The sequence below is a fragment of the Lagopus leucura genome, unplaced genomic scaffold (genome assembly GCF_019238085.1).
Source record: "Lagopus leucura isolate 7727_CA_CO unplaced genomic scaffold, USGS_WTPT01 Super-Scaffold_100008, whole genome shotgun sequence".
NCBI lineage: Eukaryota > Metazoa > Chordata > Aves > Galliformes > Phasianidae > Lagopus > Lagopus leucura.
The window spans coordinates 33,023,233-33,043,149 of NW_024962265.1; the positions used below are offsets into that span (position 1 = coordinate 33,023,233).

At 38.9% G+C, this 19,917-nt stretch overlaps 1 protein-coding gene across 2 annotated transcripts in view; it reads right to left on the reverse strand.

Annotated features, from left to right (window-relative positions):
* Positions 1–19,917, reverse strand: part of GRIP1 (glutamate receptor interacting protein 1) — a 309,262-nt gene that overhangs the window by 36,067 nt on the left and 253,278 nt on the right. For both annotated transcript variants that reach the window (XM_042872389.1, XM_042872388.1), the window contains exons 8-10: positions 10,714–10,861; positions 8,920–9,089; positions 3,954–4,109 (exon numbers count right to left, since the gene is read on the reverse strand). In XM_042872389.1, the coding sequence (XP_042728323.1) occupies positions 3,954–4,109; positions 8,920–9,089; positions 10,714–10,861 (474 nt within the window). The remainder of the gene's footprint in view (positions 1–3,953; positions 4,110–8,919; positions 9,090–10,713; positions 10,862–19,917) is intronic.

Genomic DNA, 19,917 nt, shown 5'->3' on the forward strand with positions numbered 1-19,917 from the left:
TTAGGTATGGAAGAAAAATTGTCCTCGTTTTTACATTATAGATAACACTAGCAGAATTATACAAAGATTACAGAGGTTCTGTGAATATTTATTTGGGACTGCAAGTAATGGACTTGCTCTGAAATAGTACCAAGTCTGACTAACGTGGAACAGTCAGCAATGATGACTCCAGAAGTTTCACTTGGCAAAATCTCATGAGTTTCAATCTTCTCCCAGCAAAGCTGCTTTCATTAATACAATTGACTCTGAAACCAACCGTCTTTTCCTTACTAAATTACTGTGAATTCTCACATTTCTTATATTATTTTTCCTTGGTAAGAATACTGCATTACTCTTTTTAGTCAATAGTTTTTCCTTTATCTACGCTAAGTAAGATACGCAAAAGAAAATAACAATCTATTCTTAGACATGGCCATTAGGTTTAGCATTTTCTGCATTTGAAAACTAAGTTTATCAAGTCCTCAATGCTGCAATGGCTAAGATATGACTAGAATAGATCAATTGAGAGATAATAATAATAGGTTCCCCAACCCATCTTCCAGAAATATTGAAATTCAGGGCATTTAAGACCAGAAAGTTCCACTCTCCATGTCTTTAAGATTGTACACAAATTCATCGTTAGCTGAATCTTTGTTTCCTCTCACTTGTGTGTCCATTTCTCCTCTGCAGCAGGCACATAGATAAAGCTAACTTTCTTGCTCTTTTTCTAGTGCTCTACCAGGAACTTAAAGATCTCATAACTTTTATTGAAACCTTCAGGACAGTTGTTCTAAATTAAATTGTGAAACTACATTAATTCCTGTGGGATTTAAAACTCACCCTGACAAATATTTTGGTGATGAGGACACTTGCAAGTGACCTTTAGGAACTCCTCCCTCTCCCAAAGAAAAAGTAATAAAAACAGCAGAGATGAAAATACTCTTTCCAAATCACATAACAAAAGCTATCTGCCAACTCTCTATAGAATGTCACAGATATCCAAAACCACAACTTAAAACTTACTGGAATTTGTAATTCAACAATGAACTGCAGCAAGAAACACTGCCCTGTTTTTTTAATGCACGTGAAGCTTCAGTCACCAGGGAGCTGCCTTTGCCAGGAATCCCAGAACTTTAAGAATGGTGCATGAATGGGTAAGGGGCTACAGTGCAGCTGTCTGCTAGTGATACAGGGTACATTTTAGCATACTTCTATTTGTATCTGATTCTTAGTGACAATTATATGGGCTGGTTTACTGTATCCATAGAATATGTAAATCATATTCTTGAATGTGAAGATTATGTACTTGTTACTATTATTCCTGCAGCTGTAAGAGAAGCAAACATGTTATCAAAGGTAAGTAAGTATACAGTGTCCTACTCTGAACCTTGGAAAACAGAAATTGTTACCCGTTCCTCCTCCTAGCAGCTGGCTTAGAAGTGCTGAGAAGTATACATGCCTAGTAACTATCAAGTAAGTTGTCATAAATTTATGTCTGACTTTCAAGTATTATTACAAATACCTCAGCATTTAAATTTTAACCAAATAATTGTCTAAGCATTTTTACAATGAGTATCATTTAAAATCAAAAAAGCAGAGGAAGAATAAAGATGGGAAACAAGCGGCACAAATAAAGCACATGACAGCAGGGCATGCCTTCAATTTACACAGCCACATAGTTGGAAAGATCTGCATAATTAATGCAATGACTGCAACTCCTGGCTATAAAAGTGCTGTAAGCCTTCTGTACCGTCATGCTTCATCATTATAAATTTTGGGATGATCACATTAATTTATGCAGCTTTTCCTAAATAATTGGCAATGTAAACTTTACAGCGCTCTTCATCAATACATCCTTTTCTTCCCAAATGCCATCCAAAAGATTTATTCTTACCTTAAAAAAATCCTCGACTTTTTAGCAACAACAACAAAAGGATCACTAAAATTAAGAGAACGTGCTGTTCCTTTTCTATGAAAAGGACAGCAGTCAGTGCTACCTGGCTTTCATGAGTCTCCCGCAAAGGGAGAGGAGTAACGTTTGCCAAGCCTTGTTGATAGGTGGTGGAAAGGCACAGGACCAGTCTTTCTCTGTCATGGTCACTTGTAGCACATTTAGTCCACTGAGCATCTCTTAAGCTGGTTGTTATTGCAGTCACAAGTACAGGCAGAAGTCTAGTAACAGCAGTAAGGAATTCCACGTAGGCTGAAAAGCAAGCTCAGACAGGGCAAGCAAGCCTGGGTGGCCAGCCAGTTCCTCTAAAGTTATCTCTGATTCAGGGTTGTTAAGGGAATCACTGCTTACAGTAAAGCACAGTCAGACTCTGCCCAGCCAGTGACAGGGCTAGTTCCACGTATTTCTCAATGCTGCATATTCAGATCTCATGGTCAGGCAGATGCAGAATAAACCACTCCACAATAAAGCCTATTCTAAAATGTGCTAACTAGATTTGTTTAATCATTGCATACTCTCATCTCCAGAGACTTCTAACCTTAAGAACATCTGAGGTGGGCTGCAGTGCTCATATGGCTGTCTCATTTTAATCTAATGTTATTGGCCTTCCTTTGAGCCTTTGCAAGGCAACAAATTGCAGGGTACTGAATGAAAAATATCTGAAAAATCCAACAACATAAGTAACAGCTGTCTCCAAGATGCATAATATTAAAATTACAGAAGGATTAACAGTCCCTTGTTGTAGGCAACTGTTACAATAGAGCACAGGCTAAGAACTGTATTTTGCATCCAGCATTATTTTATCATTCATATAAGTTAGGGTAAGTGAAAAACTACTGCTGTTTCTCATATGAGGACACGTAAGAGCTGGATTTCTACTGGTTTCTACTGACTACTCATAGAATGGATGGACATACTATCTCCCCATGACATCAAAGGATGCATTAGAAGCTATTATGTCAAAATGGCTGATCAGAATAAAATAAAAAATGCAAGTAAATGTTATGCAAAAATATTTGCTTTACAAAAGAAATAAGAACAAGCAAACAACAAAAAAATGCAAGAATGCAAAACCTCAGTTCCTCTCTCAAACTCTTCCTCTCATTTCCATAGTGCCTGGGCTTGGTTGGAGACTGCTGTTCTGCTCTGATTTTGCTATGACCACAGGAAATCTTTAGTACAGGGCAGCAGCAGTGTAATGCGCAGTAGTTCAGTTTTTCCACAGTGGATCTGTGAACATTATTAGATGCATCAGATGATTACACAGTATTTTGCACTTCCTTGTTCTGAAGAAACTGAGCTGATGTTGATGCTGAAGGTCACAGGTTGACACATAAGCAAAAGGAGAGATGACTCGTACATGGAGCCTGGGAAACTGCGCATTTTTACAGCTGTGCTCTTGGCCCAGTGCATGCTTCCAATATACCAAGTGGAACAGACTGACATATATTCATTCTGGCTTGGGAAATCATTGACTCACGGGAAATTCATGCTTTGAATTTCAGAGAGTGGCCAGAGACAATTATTTAGTTTTCACTGTTATTTGTCACTCTTTCTTACAAAAATGATTGTACCTGATGTGGTGCAGACGATAACATCAGAACTACCAATAAGGTACAGTGGCAAGCTCTTCTCATTTTGTAATACGATACTTGAACTTACCAGCGATCTCTTTTTGACTGTTCAGCTATGAATTTTATTCCCCAGTGAAAATGGGAAGATTTGAAAAAGGAATTTGAAAATCACTTCAGTAACAACATGACAAAGCATTGCAGGATTGACTGAGGGAAATATTGCTTTATGTATTCCAGATGAGATAGTTCAGCCATATGGCCTCTACTTATCACATTTTAGCTTTGGAAAAATATTTTTATGCTGTCTTTTCCCCACATCTAAAAGAAACACCAATTGTTCTCTTTTCTGCCTAACATAAATTAATTAAAGTACTTTGTACCTTTCTTCTGTATCTTCCCCCTCCTCCACCCATTATTGCACATTTTGAGCAGTTGCTGTTACCACCTACAGGAGCTTTTGAAGTCCTTCTTTTTCATCCTCCGCCTCATCATTGTCCCACGTGGGCTGGTGGAGTAGAGGCTGCGAGGTAAGGTCCCCATGTTCAGGGAACTCAGGCTGTATGCACTCATGGAGGTAGGAGAGAAGGATGAAGACACCAAAGCTGCTGCAAGAAATCAAACACTTGGCAAACAGCACTCAGCCTTCACAGAAGAGTGCGGCACATGCCTGTAACTCATCAATGAATCAAACAATGTGTATGATGCACAGCAATGGTTTGTGCACTTCTGATAACAAAAACATTAAACTGCATAGGTGACCCTGGGTAGAAGTACAGGTAGCATACAATGAAAATACCTGCTGAAAGCTAACAAAGATACTGTAGATACAGAAATTACTTTCATAATACACATCTTTCTTCAGGAGAAGTATGTTAAATCAAAATTTTCAACACATATCCATGAATTGATGCAGACTACTAGATCTAGATATACTGATGTTAGAAATGTCTTTCTGTAGTAGGTAATTTCTGACAAAAGATTTGTAAGCTATGTTTTGCATGCAAATATTGCATTTTATATACACTACACAAACCTAATAGTCTACTCATAGAGCAGAAGAATGAGTTCATCGAGAATTGTCAAGCCTTTTCATGCCTACAATGGCTGTCTTGTTACAGAAAAGGCATAAAATGTCAGAAATAACCTTAGCATGGCTATGAAAAAGTGTAGCATCCATAAGACTGAGAAGATTTTAGTGCCTGAAATGAGAAAACTATGAGTAAAAGAAGTGAGAAAGGAGGAAGAAGAAGAGGAGAGACTACGTCAGCAGGAAAAGAAGTGGAACATTACGAAGGCTTTTTTGAGGAGACGTTTTCTGGAATTTCAGTGCTGGCATCCTGCAATGGTCAGGGTGGTAGGTGTTATAATGGTGGTAGGTGAGAAGACTGCTGTGGCTGTTGGCACACGAATCCCAGGTATGTTGCCTGTTGCTTCTTTGAACCTTCACTGCCCACATGAAGGGATGATGGGAAATCAGAAAACAAAAGGACCAGAGAAGAGGGAAAGGTAACTGAATTACATAAACAAACAAAAAAAGTCCCCAAATGAAAATGAATTGAAAATAAAATAAATGAAATAATTAATAACCTGGTCTTGTCTTCTTACAGGAGATGCTATCTTGGGGAACAAAAATAACGTTTCCTCTAAGAATAAATACTTCTGATTGTTTTTGCTTGTTTTCTTGTATTCATTTTTAAAAAGATTAGTGTGGAATCAGTTTCTAATTTCCTTCTGGCTTTAGGAGCTAAGATTGCAAATTTCTTTAGAAAATACTAAAGTATCATCTGTGATCACTAACTGGAGATTAGTAAGTCTCTATATTCAGATACCATACTCACACTATGTGACAGTCATTTCAATTTACTGCACTGGCATTTTAATTTTGACAGCATATATTGTTGGCAGTAGACTCTATGAACTCTATGCCACAAAGAAGTTCCTTGGCCCAGCAGCACAAAAATGCTATCCTGGAGCCTCATCAAAAAAGAAAACAAAAATCCAGAGCTCTTATTTATTATATGGATGTGTAATTTTTTCTTTTAACTTAGTCTTTGAAACATTAAAATACATTTTTCTGGATAAACAGGTTTTGATTGGACAGGGTTTGATTTCTGATTCTAAGTATGGAGAGTCCATATGCCAAAGATGAAGGCCAGTATTTACTAAGAGGACAGGAAGTATTTCAGCTGATGTGTCAAATATTAAAAGAAAATGACTGAAACTCTCCTTCATTAAATACAATCTGGTCATTATTCAACTCGATGTAGTTGTGTTCTTGCTGAACCACAGTGGAGCACTGTGAACTGCAAACTGCTCATTGAATTTTTGTCTTTAAAAAAAAAAAGAAAAAAAAGAGAGGTGCACCCATATGGAGAAATCTAAGCTATCACCTATAAGGCTGCAGGCACACAGCAACCCCATGACAGACTTTAGCAGTACACTACAGTCTGTCAGTTAAGGCTGGAGCCACTTTGTGTTCCTGTCTTGCTCCACGACACAGTCAGGGGAAAATGGAAGCTGCAGCAGCAAGCACCACACAGTGCCAGAAGGAAAGCTACAGTTTTGTTTCACTTCATACTGCAGGAGCAACGATTTGTTAACAACCAGAATATGTTAACCATTTGCTGACTGAAAAGCCAGGCCTGACACAACACTGTAGAGTATGAGGGAAAGGAGAGCACAGGGGCCCACTCCATCTTCGTGGCTTCATGGCTGGGGCTCCATGGGCCCTGGCATAACATGGCCTAGACCCAGGTCAGGGTGCCCTGCATCCCTCCCTGAGGGTACCCCCTGCTCCCACTGTCCTGGAGCTGCTCTGATACGTGCTTGAACCAAAGGAATGAATATCATAACATTTATTTTCCTCAACAGTAACAAATGAGGTGAGGGTGTCCCTGCAGGAAGGTCTGTATGAGACACCTGTGGCATACACCAGCCAGCCTGCCTCTCTGAGTGCCTCACCCTCAAGGACTTCAGGAAATCTCACACGTCAAACAAATCCCAGAAACAGAGGCAGTAGCCTGACGGGGCACTGTGTATCTTACAGGCTTATCATATCTTCTCAAATGAAAATATCTCTCTGATTATGTATACAGGCATCGAGATTGCTGGATTTAACCATGGTATAAAAATTAAAATCTGATAAGAACAACGTAACCAGGTGGATTTTCATTATTTTCAAGTTGCTGTGAGCCTTGTTTAATTAAAAAGGCTGCTTCCAGCAGGAAGTCATCTGGTAGTCTTTGATTTTTTTCATGTTTTATTTTCATACTGAGAATAGAGATAAAAATGTCCTACAAAGCAGTCAGGTACACAAATTCAGTTTGCTCAGCTTGTAGAAGGATAATCCCAGCTCAACAAACGTTCTGTAAAAGGAAATCCTATCTTGTGTAACAGTAGTAATTTACTAGTAATTTGAGCCATTCTAAACCAGGGTTGTATGCAGCCAACATAAAACTAATGGGGCGGCAAGAGAAATGAATATTAGCAGTACAGTGGAAAGGAAAAAAAAAAACACACAAAAAAATCTGATATTTTATAGTGCTCTCCATTTTATTTAAGGGCTAAAATTTCAATTTATTTTATATACTGACTTCCCTGCCCATTTTAAATTCCTAACATGTTCCCAGAAGTCCAATAACTGAGCTCAACAGATACAGCCTTAATGACTCAGCTTATCCCAGACACATAAAGGGAGCTTTTCAAATTCTGCAGCATCTAGGCCATACCACACCTGATGAAAGGTTGTTTCCAAAAGTATTCTTGCTTCCATAAACCATATTACCTTCTGAAATTGTTGTGATATTGGAGCAGCACCACCTGGTGAGGGGCTGGAAAGGGCTGTAAAAATTCTAGTTATGTCAGCTTACTTAAGAAAGCACTTTTATTACTTTAGGGAGATTTTTCCCCAAAAGATACACTTATGTCATCTTTGCAGACCCCCTTGATTTGATATTTTTAACAGTTTACACGTCTGGCAAGAGCACTGTTCTATCAAGCATCCTCATTAGTTGAAGACAACTAGCAGGTAAACAGCAACACTTTAAATTTTTGCTAAGAGGCAAAAGGCTTCAGGAAATACAGTCAGCTAAACAAATCTTTGGCCCTAGAAATCATCTTCCCTAAAAAAACCCTATTAAAATGTTTTTCTAATTAGCCCAAGTTTGAACGTGTGCTGTCTTTGCTATAAAAAAGGGAGGATCTGTTTGTAGCATACTGTCAAAAGTGAAAAGGAACTATATCACAAAATCTGTTCTCTGTATTCTGCAGTTTCACTCCCTGCTTCCTCACAGGAGCCTAACTGAAAAGGGGAAAGAGGTGCAGTTAACTAATGGAATAACATGATATTGCAAGGGTTACTTTTTGTTCACCTTAGGACAAACTGGAATCTCCTCAACAGTAGCTCAATATCCAGCACTGACAAACTGACTACAGCATTGTTTTTCCAGGGACAGCCTGGATAGTAGATAGATGTCCAACAGTGTTTATCAACACTAAAATTTCTAGGCCTCAGGAATCTTGTGTTGGTCTAGAGGAGGCAGAGGCACAATATTAAAGGCTAAGAAATTGCTACCACTTACTCATGCTTTAACACAGGTACCTATTCTCTGTGTATTTGATAACCTTTGTTACTTCTTTGACATCAATTATTCTGATATTTTACCGTGAACTTATGAATACTGTGAATTATCCACTTTTTCAGGATTAGTTAGAAGACAAGACAGGTAGCTCCCATTTTCAAACTTCAAACGCTAAGACATTCTATACATATCTGATTTGAAAATGGAAAGTTATTCTCTTTAAGTATGTTGTTATGAAATAGGTAACATGGTGAAAAAGGGCTGGGATCTCGGGAACTGTTCTCAAACAAATCTTTTTCATAAGAACTGTCAATTCTCCCATGAAGTAATCTCAGAAGTATTTCTAAAAGATGATGGCAATAAATAATATTCCAACAGCAAGAGAAAATAATTATTTTTGAAGCATTTCAAGGGAGAACAAGTAAACTACTGAAGAGGTTATAACAAATTATGAATTCAGTATGCTGAAATCAATCAGTGTCCCTCCCTTCCTTCTCTAATTTGAAGAATCCACTCAGAGAATCATCCACTGAAGCGCCTAGTTATGCGCTCAGTGATTGCAACAGTAGAGTCAACAGGTGCCTGTATGTACATTTACAAGTGTGCAGAACCATTTATCAGTAAAACATTTCCTTCTCTATCTGTAGGAACTCAGAAGATACATTAACACTGAGAAAACACAGAGCTGCTCAGAAACTGCAGAAGCATAACCTGGGGAGATGAAGCAACATCTACAGACACGATTGTGATCATAGCTTTCATGGCCATACAGCAAGTGCAGACAAAGTAAAAGACAGGAAAATAAAGTGGAATTTGGTGTTACAGATTCTCTTACCATGCTCTGGGCCTTTCAGTGCTAGCCGTGTCTGGTGGTGAGGAAGGATCTCAAGTTTCACATTATCCGCTGCATTAGCAAGAAACTGCGTTGCCTCTGCCAGCGTACAGTACTCCATGCTGGTGCCATCAATGGACAGAATATGGTCTCCTACGTGTAAAGCACCACATCTATACAAAAGGGGAAAAACTCAGTATGATCAGACATGCTCTCTGCTGGGAAAATGAGTTTTACTGCCTTCAAACTGGTCATGACAACTATGAGCGTTTTCTTTCTTTTTCGAGAGAGATTTGTTTTGTAGGCACTGTCACTGGTGAGACTTAACATCTATTAGTACAAACCTTAAAAACAATTCAGTTAATACAGCATATGCCAAGACATCACTCACAGAACTGCAATGGGGTAGCTGACTACTAAAATATATGCAAATGGCAGCAGAATAAATGAGAGGAACTTAAGGAGACTCAAATAACTTGGTCACATATCCCTCACACAAGCACCCAGTTCATCATTTTTTGAGTTATAATTCAAACATTTATTAGTACAAAAGCTGTAAATGATGATGAAATTATGCAGTAGTCAAACAAATAATGAAACCAGGGCTAGCATGGTGACTTAAGGAGTTGGGTGGGGAGGGGACTATCTGCTAAATTTCGCTGCACTCAAGAGACTGGCTACTGGATGAGTTGAGAAATGCAAACACAGCAGTCAGCATCCCGACGTACCAGTCAAGTGGACAGCTCCTTTAATTGGTTACCCCCTGCGAAATGGGAAAAAACAGAGGGAGAAAATTAAAGCATCCTGCACCATTGAACTGGAGAACACCCCTGGATCAATGGCCGTCACTCTCAAAGTTTCTACTGTAGGGAAAAGCCCACAGAGGAGCTGTAGACTCACTGCTACAAGTGGGTGCTACCCAAAGCACCATTGTCAAAGAGGTGTTACAAGGTAGGGTGACTGGGAACATGCAGGAGGAATTTGCTGAAACGTAATATTTAGGGAATTTTTAGATAGAGGGAGGTATGTATATAGAAACATACTGTATATGTAAAAACACACGCACACACACACACGCACAGATAAATAACCCACAGCTTTGCTACAGTTCTAGATCACAAGGGAAAAAATACTTGCATTTTTTCCCCCTCAATTCTACGTACAATCTGAGCTAAACACAGTAGAATGGAGTTTAAATGAAGTTGAAAAATTACAGCAAAATAACTTTGAAATACAGAAACCAGTCTTCCTAATAGCTCAATTGTATTCTAAAATGTTAATAAGAAAATCCAGACAGAAGTTCGATTTCACTGTAACACAAGAATAAATGGTATATTCTAAAAGAACACTTCAAGGTTGCAAAGCCTCAAAATTTATTTCCCTTGACAGCTGTTCCATATTGTGAGCTTACTTTATGAATTCCAGTGGTGTATTTATTTCTTTAAAAATATTAATTTCTGCTGCAGCATTATATTTAAGTCAGAACAGACCTGTAAACTTCTGTATTGTACAGAGCAACCAACAGCCATGTATTACATTCGGTCTCGCTTATATAATTGAAAACTCTGAACAAGCTAACGTAAATGGTGCCCTGAAACTCTTAAACTTTGCAGTATGGAATAATGATCTGACAAAGTGCTAATTTTAAGACCTAGCAACCCTGATAACATATGGCTCAGTCAAATTCATCAAAATAAGGACAAGTTTCTTCAAAACAAAACCAATCAAAGCAAAAATAGGAAAAAAAAGAAAAAAAGAATGCATGGATCTGCAATGTCAGCTCTATGTCACACTCACCTGTCTGCAATACTTGCAGATTTGATTTTGTCTATGACAATGACCTGTTTGTTGCAGCACATCGAAGTGGACAGTGCAACCCCAAGAGCAGCACCAGGAGTTTTGGCAACTTCAACAAGTAGTGGTCCAGACGCTGTTGAAACTGAATCTGTTAGAATTAGACAACAAAAATTCAGTACAATACCAATGCAGTCTTTATGCCATTTTCATATTTTTTTTCTCTCCAAATAAAATTTCTGTTTATTCTATTTCTCTTATCAGACAATCTGACACACACAAAAAAAATTCTGGAATGTCCCCAGTTTAGGCATCAAGAACTGTCATGGGATAAAGTAAGGGTGATGGAGCACTGGAACAGGTTGCCCAGAAAGACTGTGAAGTTGCCTTCTCTGGAGATGTTCAAGACCCAACTGGATGCCTACCCTTGCAACCTGGTCTAGGAAGCCTGCTTTGGCAAGGGACATTGAACTAGATGATCTCTAAGGTCCCTTCCTAGAATTCTGTGAATCTGTGAAAGTACCACTTTCCAACAGGTCACCAATAAGTAGATGACCAAACAGTGAAAAAAGAAAGCAGAAAAAACAGGCAGCAACAGTCAAGACTAATGACTGTGTTGAAGAACTATGCTCAAGAGAGACAACAGCTAGACAGAACACAGGAAGAAGACAGCAGGCTGCTTTGTAAATATCAAAATAAGGCATCCAGTGATAAGGGTGAAGCGCATTCTGGAGACTGCCTGATAGTACTTACCAGCTGATACCCATCTATCAACAAATGACCTTAGTTACATACAGTAAGTGAAGGGGTCCTATAAGGATGTAAAAAGACTGAGGCAAATCATAGAAGTAAATGATATCAGAAGACTGAAGATACTTATGATCAGAATAAAAAAAAATGTACAAGTAGAGACATGCTGGAGTAAAGCTACCAAACGTTCTACTACACAACAGTAGATTTCATATACACAGGGTACTGGAGCCTGCTGTAAGAATGCAAGGAAAATATACACCTGTGACATCTCTCAGAAGCTGTAAAAAAGCTGTAGCTGGAGCATGGAAAAGTTAAGGATCAAGGTATTGCATGCAGTCTTGAACCTTAAAAATGTAGTCCAAAAATGTCATTCTGTCACAGAAGAGTAAGACTGTGAAGCTGTATATTGTTGTACAAATTTAACAAGCTACATATGATGATACAAGAAACGAAATGACATCTTTAACAGTCATGTGAGGTGTTCTTCACAGCTAGAGAGTAATGTAGATAAACTGGACACAGACATGAAGAGAAAAATGTGCTTGGATGGAACATACAATACAAATAAAACATCAGTTAAGAATTATAAAACAGAGGTTTCTCCCACAACTTCAGACAATTTTTACAATCCCCATTTTTTTCCCAGTTAGAAACTTGAGAGCTAGAAAGAGAGACTCAGTGTTTTTCAAAGCACCCATTAATTCTGAGGTATTTACTTTTCAGCTTGTCTGGGACTGACAAAGGCTGAACTTCCACAGATACCATCAAAATAAGGTTCTCTATAAATCTGAACCAAACCTTAAATTATGATCCCAAAAGAGAGTCCACCCAGAAGCACTACAGTCTGGTTCTTCAGATACTAATAGATTTAGAGCTGGGTGAACGGCCCTCAGCTGCTACCTGTCTTCTTCCAGTAATTAAAGGAGGAACCCTTATGGCAATCAAACAGATGGCTTAGATGTTTTGGTTTACTGCCTAAGTTGGGTAGGGTGCATACAGCCAAATAAGCATGTGCAGCAGAGCACAATTTAAGAATTCCCAATTCCTGTGCAGAGGAAGAGTTTTTTTCTTCTTCAATACTTCAGCATTTTCTGAAACTACAAACAAGCTCATATTTACAAACATATGGGAAGAGGTCACTAAGCACGCTTGTCATGAGTACTGTGACAAAAGTTTGAACTCAGATGGATCCAGAAAATGATAATGCTCAGGTTGTTACTGCTCATCACAGGTCTGTTCCATAGCAATTGCCTTGAGGAGAGGGAGGGAAGCTATATATTCAAATATAATCTGTCAAGAATGAATAAATCTTTCAAGATGTCACTACAGAATTATTTGAGAAATGCACCATCAGCTTATGCCCCACCATTATTTCCCAGGTGCCTGTTAAAATGCACTGGGAAGGCAAATGAAGAACGACAGGATGAATAAATAAGATAACTACATTAGAGGAACCAGAAAAGAAGAAGTGGAGTGTGTCTAACTGTGGATAATAAACACAAGGAAGAGAAATCAGAGGGCAATAATCAAGCACACATTCCCTGACAGAGAGGGATTAGTTCATCATGTTGAAGTAAAGCATAGCTATGAAAAATGAATGATACAGGTATAAATTATTCATGTGTAAGGGTGTTTCAGTCATTAAGATATTTACGCCGTGACTGAAGCACTTACAGACCACGTTGATTTATTGGCTATGTAATTACATAAGATATACTGATGAATGTTTGCATGAAAAATGCTCCAGATTTCTGATTTTGTTAATAATTTTTCTCACCTTTGAGCACTGCGTCTCAATCAGTACACAAGGCGTGATTAAAACCTCCCATAGGTAGCAGCATTGCCTTCTGCATGCTAATACATTTCTTCTGTTAGCAAGCAGGACATCTTTTTTATTTGCCACCTTTAATCACTGGCAGCAGGAGGTTCTTATGGGATATAAATATGCTATATGATATATAAAAAGTTTTGTATAAAATAAGTGTGACAACCTTTGCTCACCTCAAACAAAAATCACAAATTATTTTGAAGGTTAAAAGAAATTTTTTTTAAAGCCTGATTTCCAGTGGATAGGTAGCACGCTTGGTCACTTTACATATATATGTTCATATACTCAGAAACGTATGCATCTACTAACACTTGTATAGCCTCATGGCTTAATTGTTAAATCCAGTTCAACAGCTGGGGGATGCTGGAGGACAGAAAACCACTTTAGGACTCATGCAGTGGGGCAGGCCAAGAAGGGAGAGCTGTCTGTTTGAGTCAACAGAGAATCTACTTGGAGAACAGTGCTTACAAAATGCCCTAAAATAGGAAAAGGCTTCAGGGATAGCTTGCAATCAAAAATGACATAAAATCCACAGGAAATCAAACTCTCTATTCTATTATGACTTTTCTTTTTTGTTTCATTTTTTTTTCCTTCTTCTACAAAGCCCTCTTGTATCTCAGTGTGGGAAGTACTGATGTACAGAGAGTGTGTTCTTGTAGGAACACTGAGTCCTGTTGCTACTGTCTGTGTTACGTGTTTCTCTAACTGAAAGGTTTCTTATGCCTTCTTACTTTTTTCAGAAGTCATTCCAAAATACCAATTTTTGGAGTGGCTTTAAAGAGACAGACAAGGAGGCAATCTGACCTTAAAGAGCTAGCTGAACCAGTTGAACCACACATCTCCACAAGACTGCCATCGATCTTGCCTGGATGCTGCTGTATCTTCTAGCAATAACATGAGTGAGAAAAACTGGATGCCTTACTATCTCACACTAATTTCCTTCTTGCTGAGCTTCCTTCCTATAACATGTAGGGCTAATAATCTTTCACTTTAAAGCTGCGTATAGCAGTTCCATGTAGCCTTCTCTATTGTTGTGATTCTCTGACTGAAAGCAATAAATACTTACATATCACATATATATATGTGCATATAGCAAGTCTGCACTAGTTCACATCAGTAAATAAATGTATAGCTCCTCAAATATTACAACCCTTCCCTTGCAAAGTTTTCATGTTTTTGTAGTAATGCATTAAGAGATCTAAATTTATCTCACTTCTGTCACAAGATAAGCCAATATTTCACTGAAATAATTCGTCTTGATCAAAAAACTGTTCTTTCCTGTCCCTCACATCTTTTTTCATTACCTTCACACAGAACTTTTGCAACCCACAGAAAGCAAATGGAGCATTTTTTCCAGATATGGCTCAATATTTCAGGTGTCAGACATACCATAGGTTTACATCAGGAAGGGCTGAAGTATTTGCCATTCCTTTGGAAAGCTACAGAGCTGAAATGTGAAAATCAAACTCAATATATTTTTTGCAGGGCACTTAAAGTCCACGTCTTGTTGTACAGATTTAAGCCTGGATAAGCAGGCAGAATTTCTAACACGCTGGATGAGTTTTGTTTCTAAGACCTGTGGCTATAGCAGCAACACTTTCCATTGAGACTATTTTGCAAAGCCCTTTACAGCACTTGTTAACTGAGGATGAAGCAGTGCAAAAAGCATTCAGGGATGCTACATGCGTTCACATCCACTCTCCTTCATTAACCTACAAACTACTCATTACTGTCAAAGAGCATCCTAAGTACTTCATGAAACTTGTCATCTTTAATGTGGTTTGCTTTTTGTATTCTTAAGGACTACTTTTTAAAAATGAACATCAGCTCAGAAAGAGCATTTTTTGTGTCCATTAAAACATCCTCTCTGTAAGATTTAAAGCTGCCCAAACTCCTGACAGTCCAGTGGCACCATCATATCCCATCCATCATATCCTGTCTGTGACAGCAACACTCACAGTAGTCTATCATACTGTGATCCCTCTGGTTCCCTTCTCATGCTTTCCCAGTGGGAGGTGGTTGACCTTCTCCAACTGTCTGCCTTTTCCATGGCCTCAAGCAATACAGGAACCAAACGCACCAAGCTCAGAAATGGCTAGTTCTTTGTGGAGCACAAGAGAAAGACTTGCTGAGAGTGGTAAAGCTTTTCTCCACCTCTATCTTCCCTCCATATTTCTCTCCACTAATACCTTTTCATTGTCCATTTTATTGTCCAGTTGGTCATAGGAAGAGATTTTAAAAAAGCCAATTTTGGTACTGTTCTTCATTGCTTGTGTACTGTACCAAGCAACACCAGACCAGTCACATGCTAAAATATGCCTTAGGCTATCTTGCTATCATTTTTAATTTCCTTCATTGGGGCATTTTCATTTGCTCATGTTTAACACTAGCTAGATGATTACCTAAGTCTCCCTTGCACACATGTTTATTTAAATACTAACATTTTGGAGGTGGGAGACTGCTTATTGGTGTCATCCACTTTCCTTGTACTTTAAAGACAATTTAATCACAACAAATTCGTAATACCAATACAAATTTTGCAGGAATATTGATTACATATTTTTTAAAATGGTAACAGAGAGCAGGATCACAGGTCAGTGGTTACAAAAGGGGAAGCAGCAGTGAGGAAGAAAGGTAAGAAGAAAACTTCTGCAGTGTCTGAAAGGCACAGCAGGAACTTTCAAGGTGCCCTACAGCTGAGTAGGCCAATTATCGTTCATTCAGAGCAATATCATAATATCATAAGTAAACCACCCACAGTACTGAAGCACACACACAGTGTTGAAGCGCAGTCCTGGCTTCAGAATTCTGTTGTGCGAATATTGCATAATATTTGCAGCCTGGCTTTGTTCATGCTTCATTTAGGGGAGTAACCTTTTTTCATCTCAGATCTTATGGGAGAACTAGAATCAGTGCCAGTTAGCAAGCTCTGATAATGATGGCTGAAAAGCTCAAAGTCATTGACAGTGTTTGTAATTCTCCCTGGGCGGCTGGAATACAGAAAATATTAATAAGCTTAATGACACGTGAGACTCTACCCTAAAATATGTTTTGGAAGAGAATAAGCCCGCATTATACATTGCCAGCAATATTCAGGGAGCGAGAGTAGTAGAGAGTGGTAGTTTCTTTAATAATAAAACAACTGTTTAAAAATTAAATAATGTTCTTGTTCAAAGGGTCAGTGGCAGTCTCCAAGGCCTGACTTACTTTACAGTATGCTATAACATATGTGGCTCCTACTCTTCCATTGCCCATGGAGTACCTGCATGTTTCAGGCCACAGAGTGAGCAATAGTTGTTCTTATTTTATCTGGCTTAGCTGGAATTAGAGGGTTAGAGGGACAAGAACAGTAATAAAATAATTAAAAAAAAAAAGTAATGTCTTTCTTTATTGCCAATAACAGCATGGCACTGGAAGTGCTGGGCTACTAATTGGACAAAAGCTCATAGAATTCACAGAGAAAGATGAAACTGCTGTTAAAAAAAAAGAAAAAAGCTTCCGATGGCATTTTACACACTCACTTTTAGAATAATCAACTTATAAAAGTAAGAAACAGGAATAATTTCAAGAGGATGCTAGCAGAATGAGTGACAATGAAATCAGAGGGACCTCTCAACCTCCAAATGGAAAATGAAGACATGACAGTCTTTAAATGAATGCATTGTCTATCTCCTCTCCAATACACAAGTAATTTCATATTCTTGTTAACTGACTGGCCCAATTTTTTCGTTTTCCTCTTTTCGCCTAATTCCTGCAGCTCATTTATCTGCCACTAATGCACTCATGCTCTGCAGATCAAAAGCTTAGGAGCTGCCTCTACCTAATTTCATACTTTGCAACCTTAACCCCATCAGCTTTCTCAGCTCAGAGCTGCCTACCAACCAGCGAGGAACCACCTCTCAAAGTACTCAAAACAGTGTGGGTGGGGATGTACTCACAATCCATGTGTGCACTTTTCTTCTCGGGTTTTCACTCATGTTCAGACTCCAAGGCCTGCCTAAACACTTCTTGCTTAAAAGAGCAAGAGACTTGAGGCACTCTTTCTTCTACTAACACTGTCTCAGGCTCAGACATCTTTCACTTTTAACTAAATCTCTCCTCCACTCAAAAGTTGCATTGAATCCCATTCTCCTCATTTATCTCCATCTTTTTTTTTCCTTGCACTGTTAATCTAAAACCTGATTTACCTACTACTGAACTTAATCCAGTGAGGGGAAACGGCTGATAGAGCCTGTGCAGATGATCCTGGATTTACCTCTTTGAGGTGAGCCTGAGTTCCAACCAAGTCTGGGCTCTGCCATTTCTTATCTTTGTTACCTGAAAAATGACTACTTCATAATACATTCAGGTGGCACTGAAAAGAGCTACTGAAAACTCAAATCTCCATCCTCTGGTGGCAGCACAAGGATTCAGAGCTCAGGAGTATATAAAAACAATCTGACAGCTTGTTTGGCAACTTGGGCCTTAGACATCTAATTTCTACGGAAAGATGGCTCCTGAAAACTGCCTCAAAACAGCATGACTATGAAATGTCTGCAGAATTCTGCCTGCATTTCATTCCAGGAATGGAACTCCAGAACAGTAACTTTTAAAACTTATCTCCCAGGATAGGACAGACCCCAGAAAATTGCAAATAATATGCTAACTCTTCCTCAGAGATCCTGCAATACACCATTTTTCCCATTGCACAATACATAGATGCACAGATGCATACATACACACGTACAGAAGAGCTTCTTATGCTTAGTTTTTCTTGCAGGTAAGGCAGAAAACTAAAATAAAGACTTCTGATTTTTTTCAAAACACTCCAGTTCTTGTACAATTCTGTACCTGACTAACCATAACAAGTAGAACAAATAAAGAAAACATAGCTTGCATCTCTGCTGCAAACTAAGATACAGCTGTCATGTCAAACTTCACACATGCTACCCATGAAACCTTGTAAGACACTACTGTGAACTGTTGCAGTACCCACAAATTAAGTCTATTTGCCATAATGACCCTAAGTTTGCATCTGTCAGTAAGAATTAGTAAAAATTAGAGAGGAGCTGGATTCTCTTCAAAGGCCTGCAGAGCAGAAGGACATTCACTGTCAGCACTTGACAGATGGCAACAAATGCTACAGACATCCAAACTTTATGCTGAGCTGACAGAATTCCTACCTGCTCAGGGATGTAATGTGGTAATGATGTAGCAGATAACCCTAGAAGCTTCTGAGCAAAGGTGTGCCCTGCAGAATTTGGGTGTCTTGATAAAAGAGCTTATGTGCACATGAAGCAGATAATGCAAACAAGGACATGCCAACATCATGCAATGCAATGCTGTAGTAGTGAGCTCCCTGGCAGGCCCCAGATCCCTGCCCACATGAGCAAGGGGCAGGACTGTGACAACACTTTCTGGTTCTCAGCAGGTAGTTGAGCCATGTGCTGCCATACAGCTGGGCTGCGTGGTGCACTCGAGGTGCACGACAAGACTTTGCTCAAGATCTTCTGTTCTGAGCTACACTGCCTTATACACTCATCACTGCTTTGCACTTGCTAGCCACATCTATAAATTTAATAAGCACTGTTCTCTGACTTGCAGAACTGGCTTTGGGTATACTTCTGCTACAATTAAACTGCTTGGTTCAGTAGGCAGGAGGTTTCAGACTTGTCTAAAGATCTGCAAGGTCAGTTCAGTGAGTAGAAGAAAACAACAAAAAACCCACACCAATAAACAAAATGAAAACACCTAAAGTGATATTCTACACTGTTCTCCCAAAGAGAGAAGAATTTCTGGTGCTACAAGTAAGCACCATCAATACAATTTTCCCCCAAACTTTTATTTGTTTTCAATAGTCTGTACTTCAGCACAGCTCTATAAATAATTGCTGCATTGGCACAACAACTGTATAAAATGCTGCCATGCAGAAGGATGGAGCTGAGATCTGACCTTGATATCAACTCACCAAGGAGCACAGTGAGAGTTCTGCAACAGCCTGGGTTTGCCAGAAAGGGCACAGAGTATTTTGTCATTTGATGCCAACCACTCATGAAATGAAAATTTGGCAGAATGAGACAGAAAACAGTTTTATTAACTGCTCTCTTTCTACTTTAGTATTATCCAAGAGCAATTCAGCAGAATAGTTAAAACAACAACAACAACAACAACAACAACAACAACAACAAAAAAAAAAACAGAAAAATTTAGGTAATTCACCTTCAAACCCAAAACAGAGGCCATAGTTCTGGTTCTGAATATAAGGTCTTTGATCCCAAATTGCAAAAATAATCCAGGATTGCTCACATGCTATCTGCTTATTTCCAATTTTTCCCTCCCCAGCACTTGTTATGAGTTATACAGAAACAGAACTACAGGGGGTATGCATATATTTCAAGTAAAAGAAGGACGTCTGAGTATCTCCTGTTCTCTGCAGCATATATTTCTAGCAGAAAAAATCCCAACTAAACAAAACCAATTCCCCATATCTCTCAAAATACCAGCCAAGCAATGACTTCCAGATACCCAAGCACCTGATAACTGCCAGAATCCCAGCAGTGAGACATGTACTCCTTCCTGTGCCTCCTCTGCTGGTAGGCTCCCTGCTTGCTGCAGGACCACCTTTGGCAAGGCTTTTTCTTCTCTTC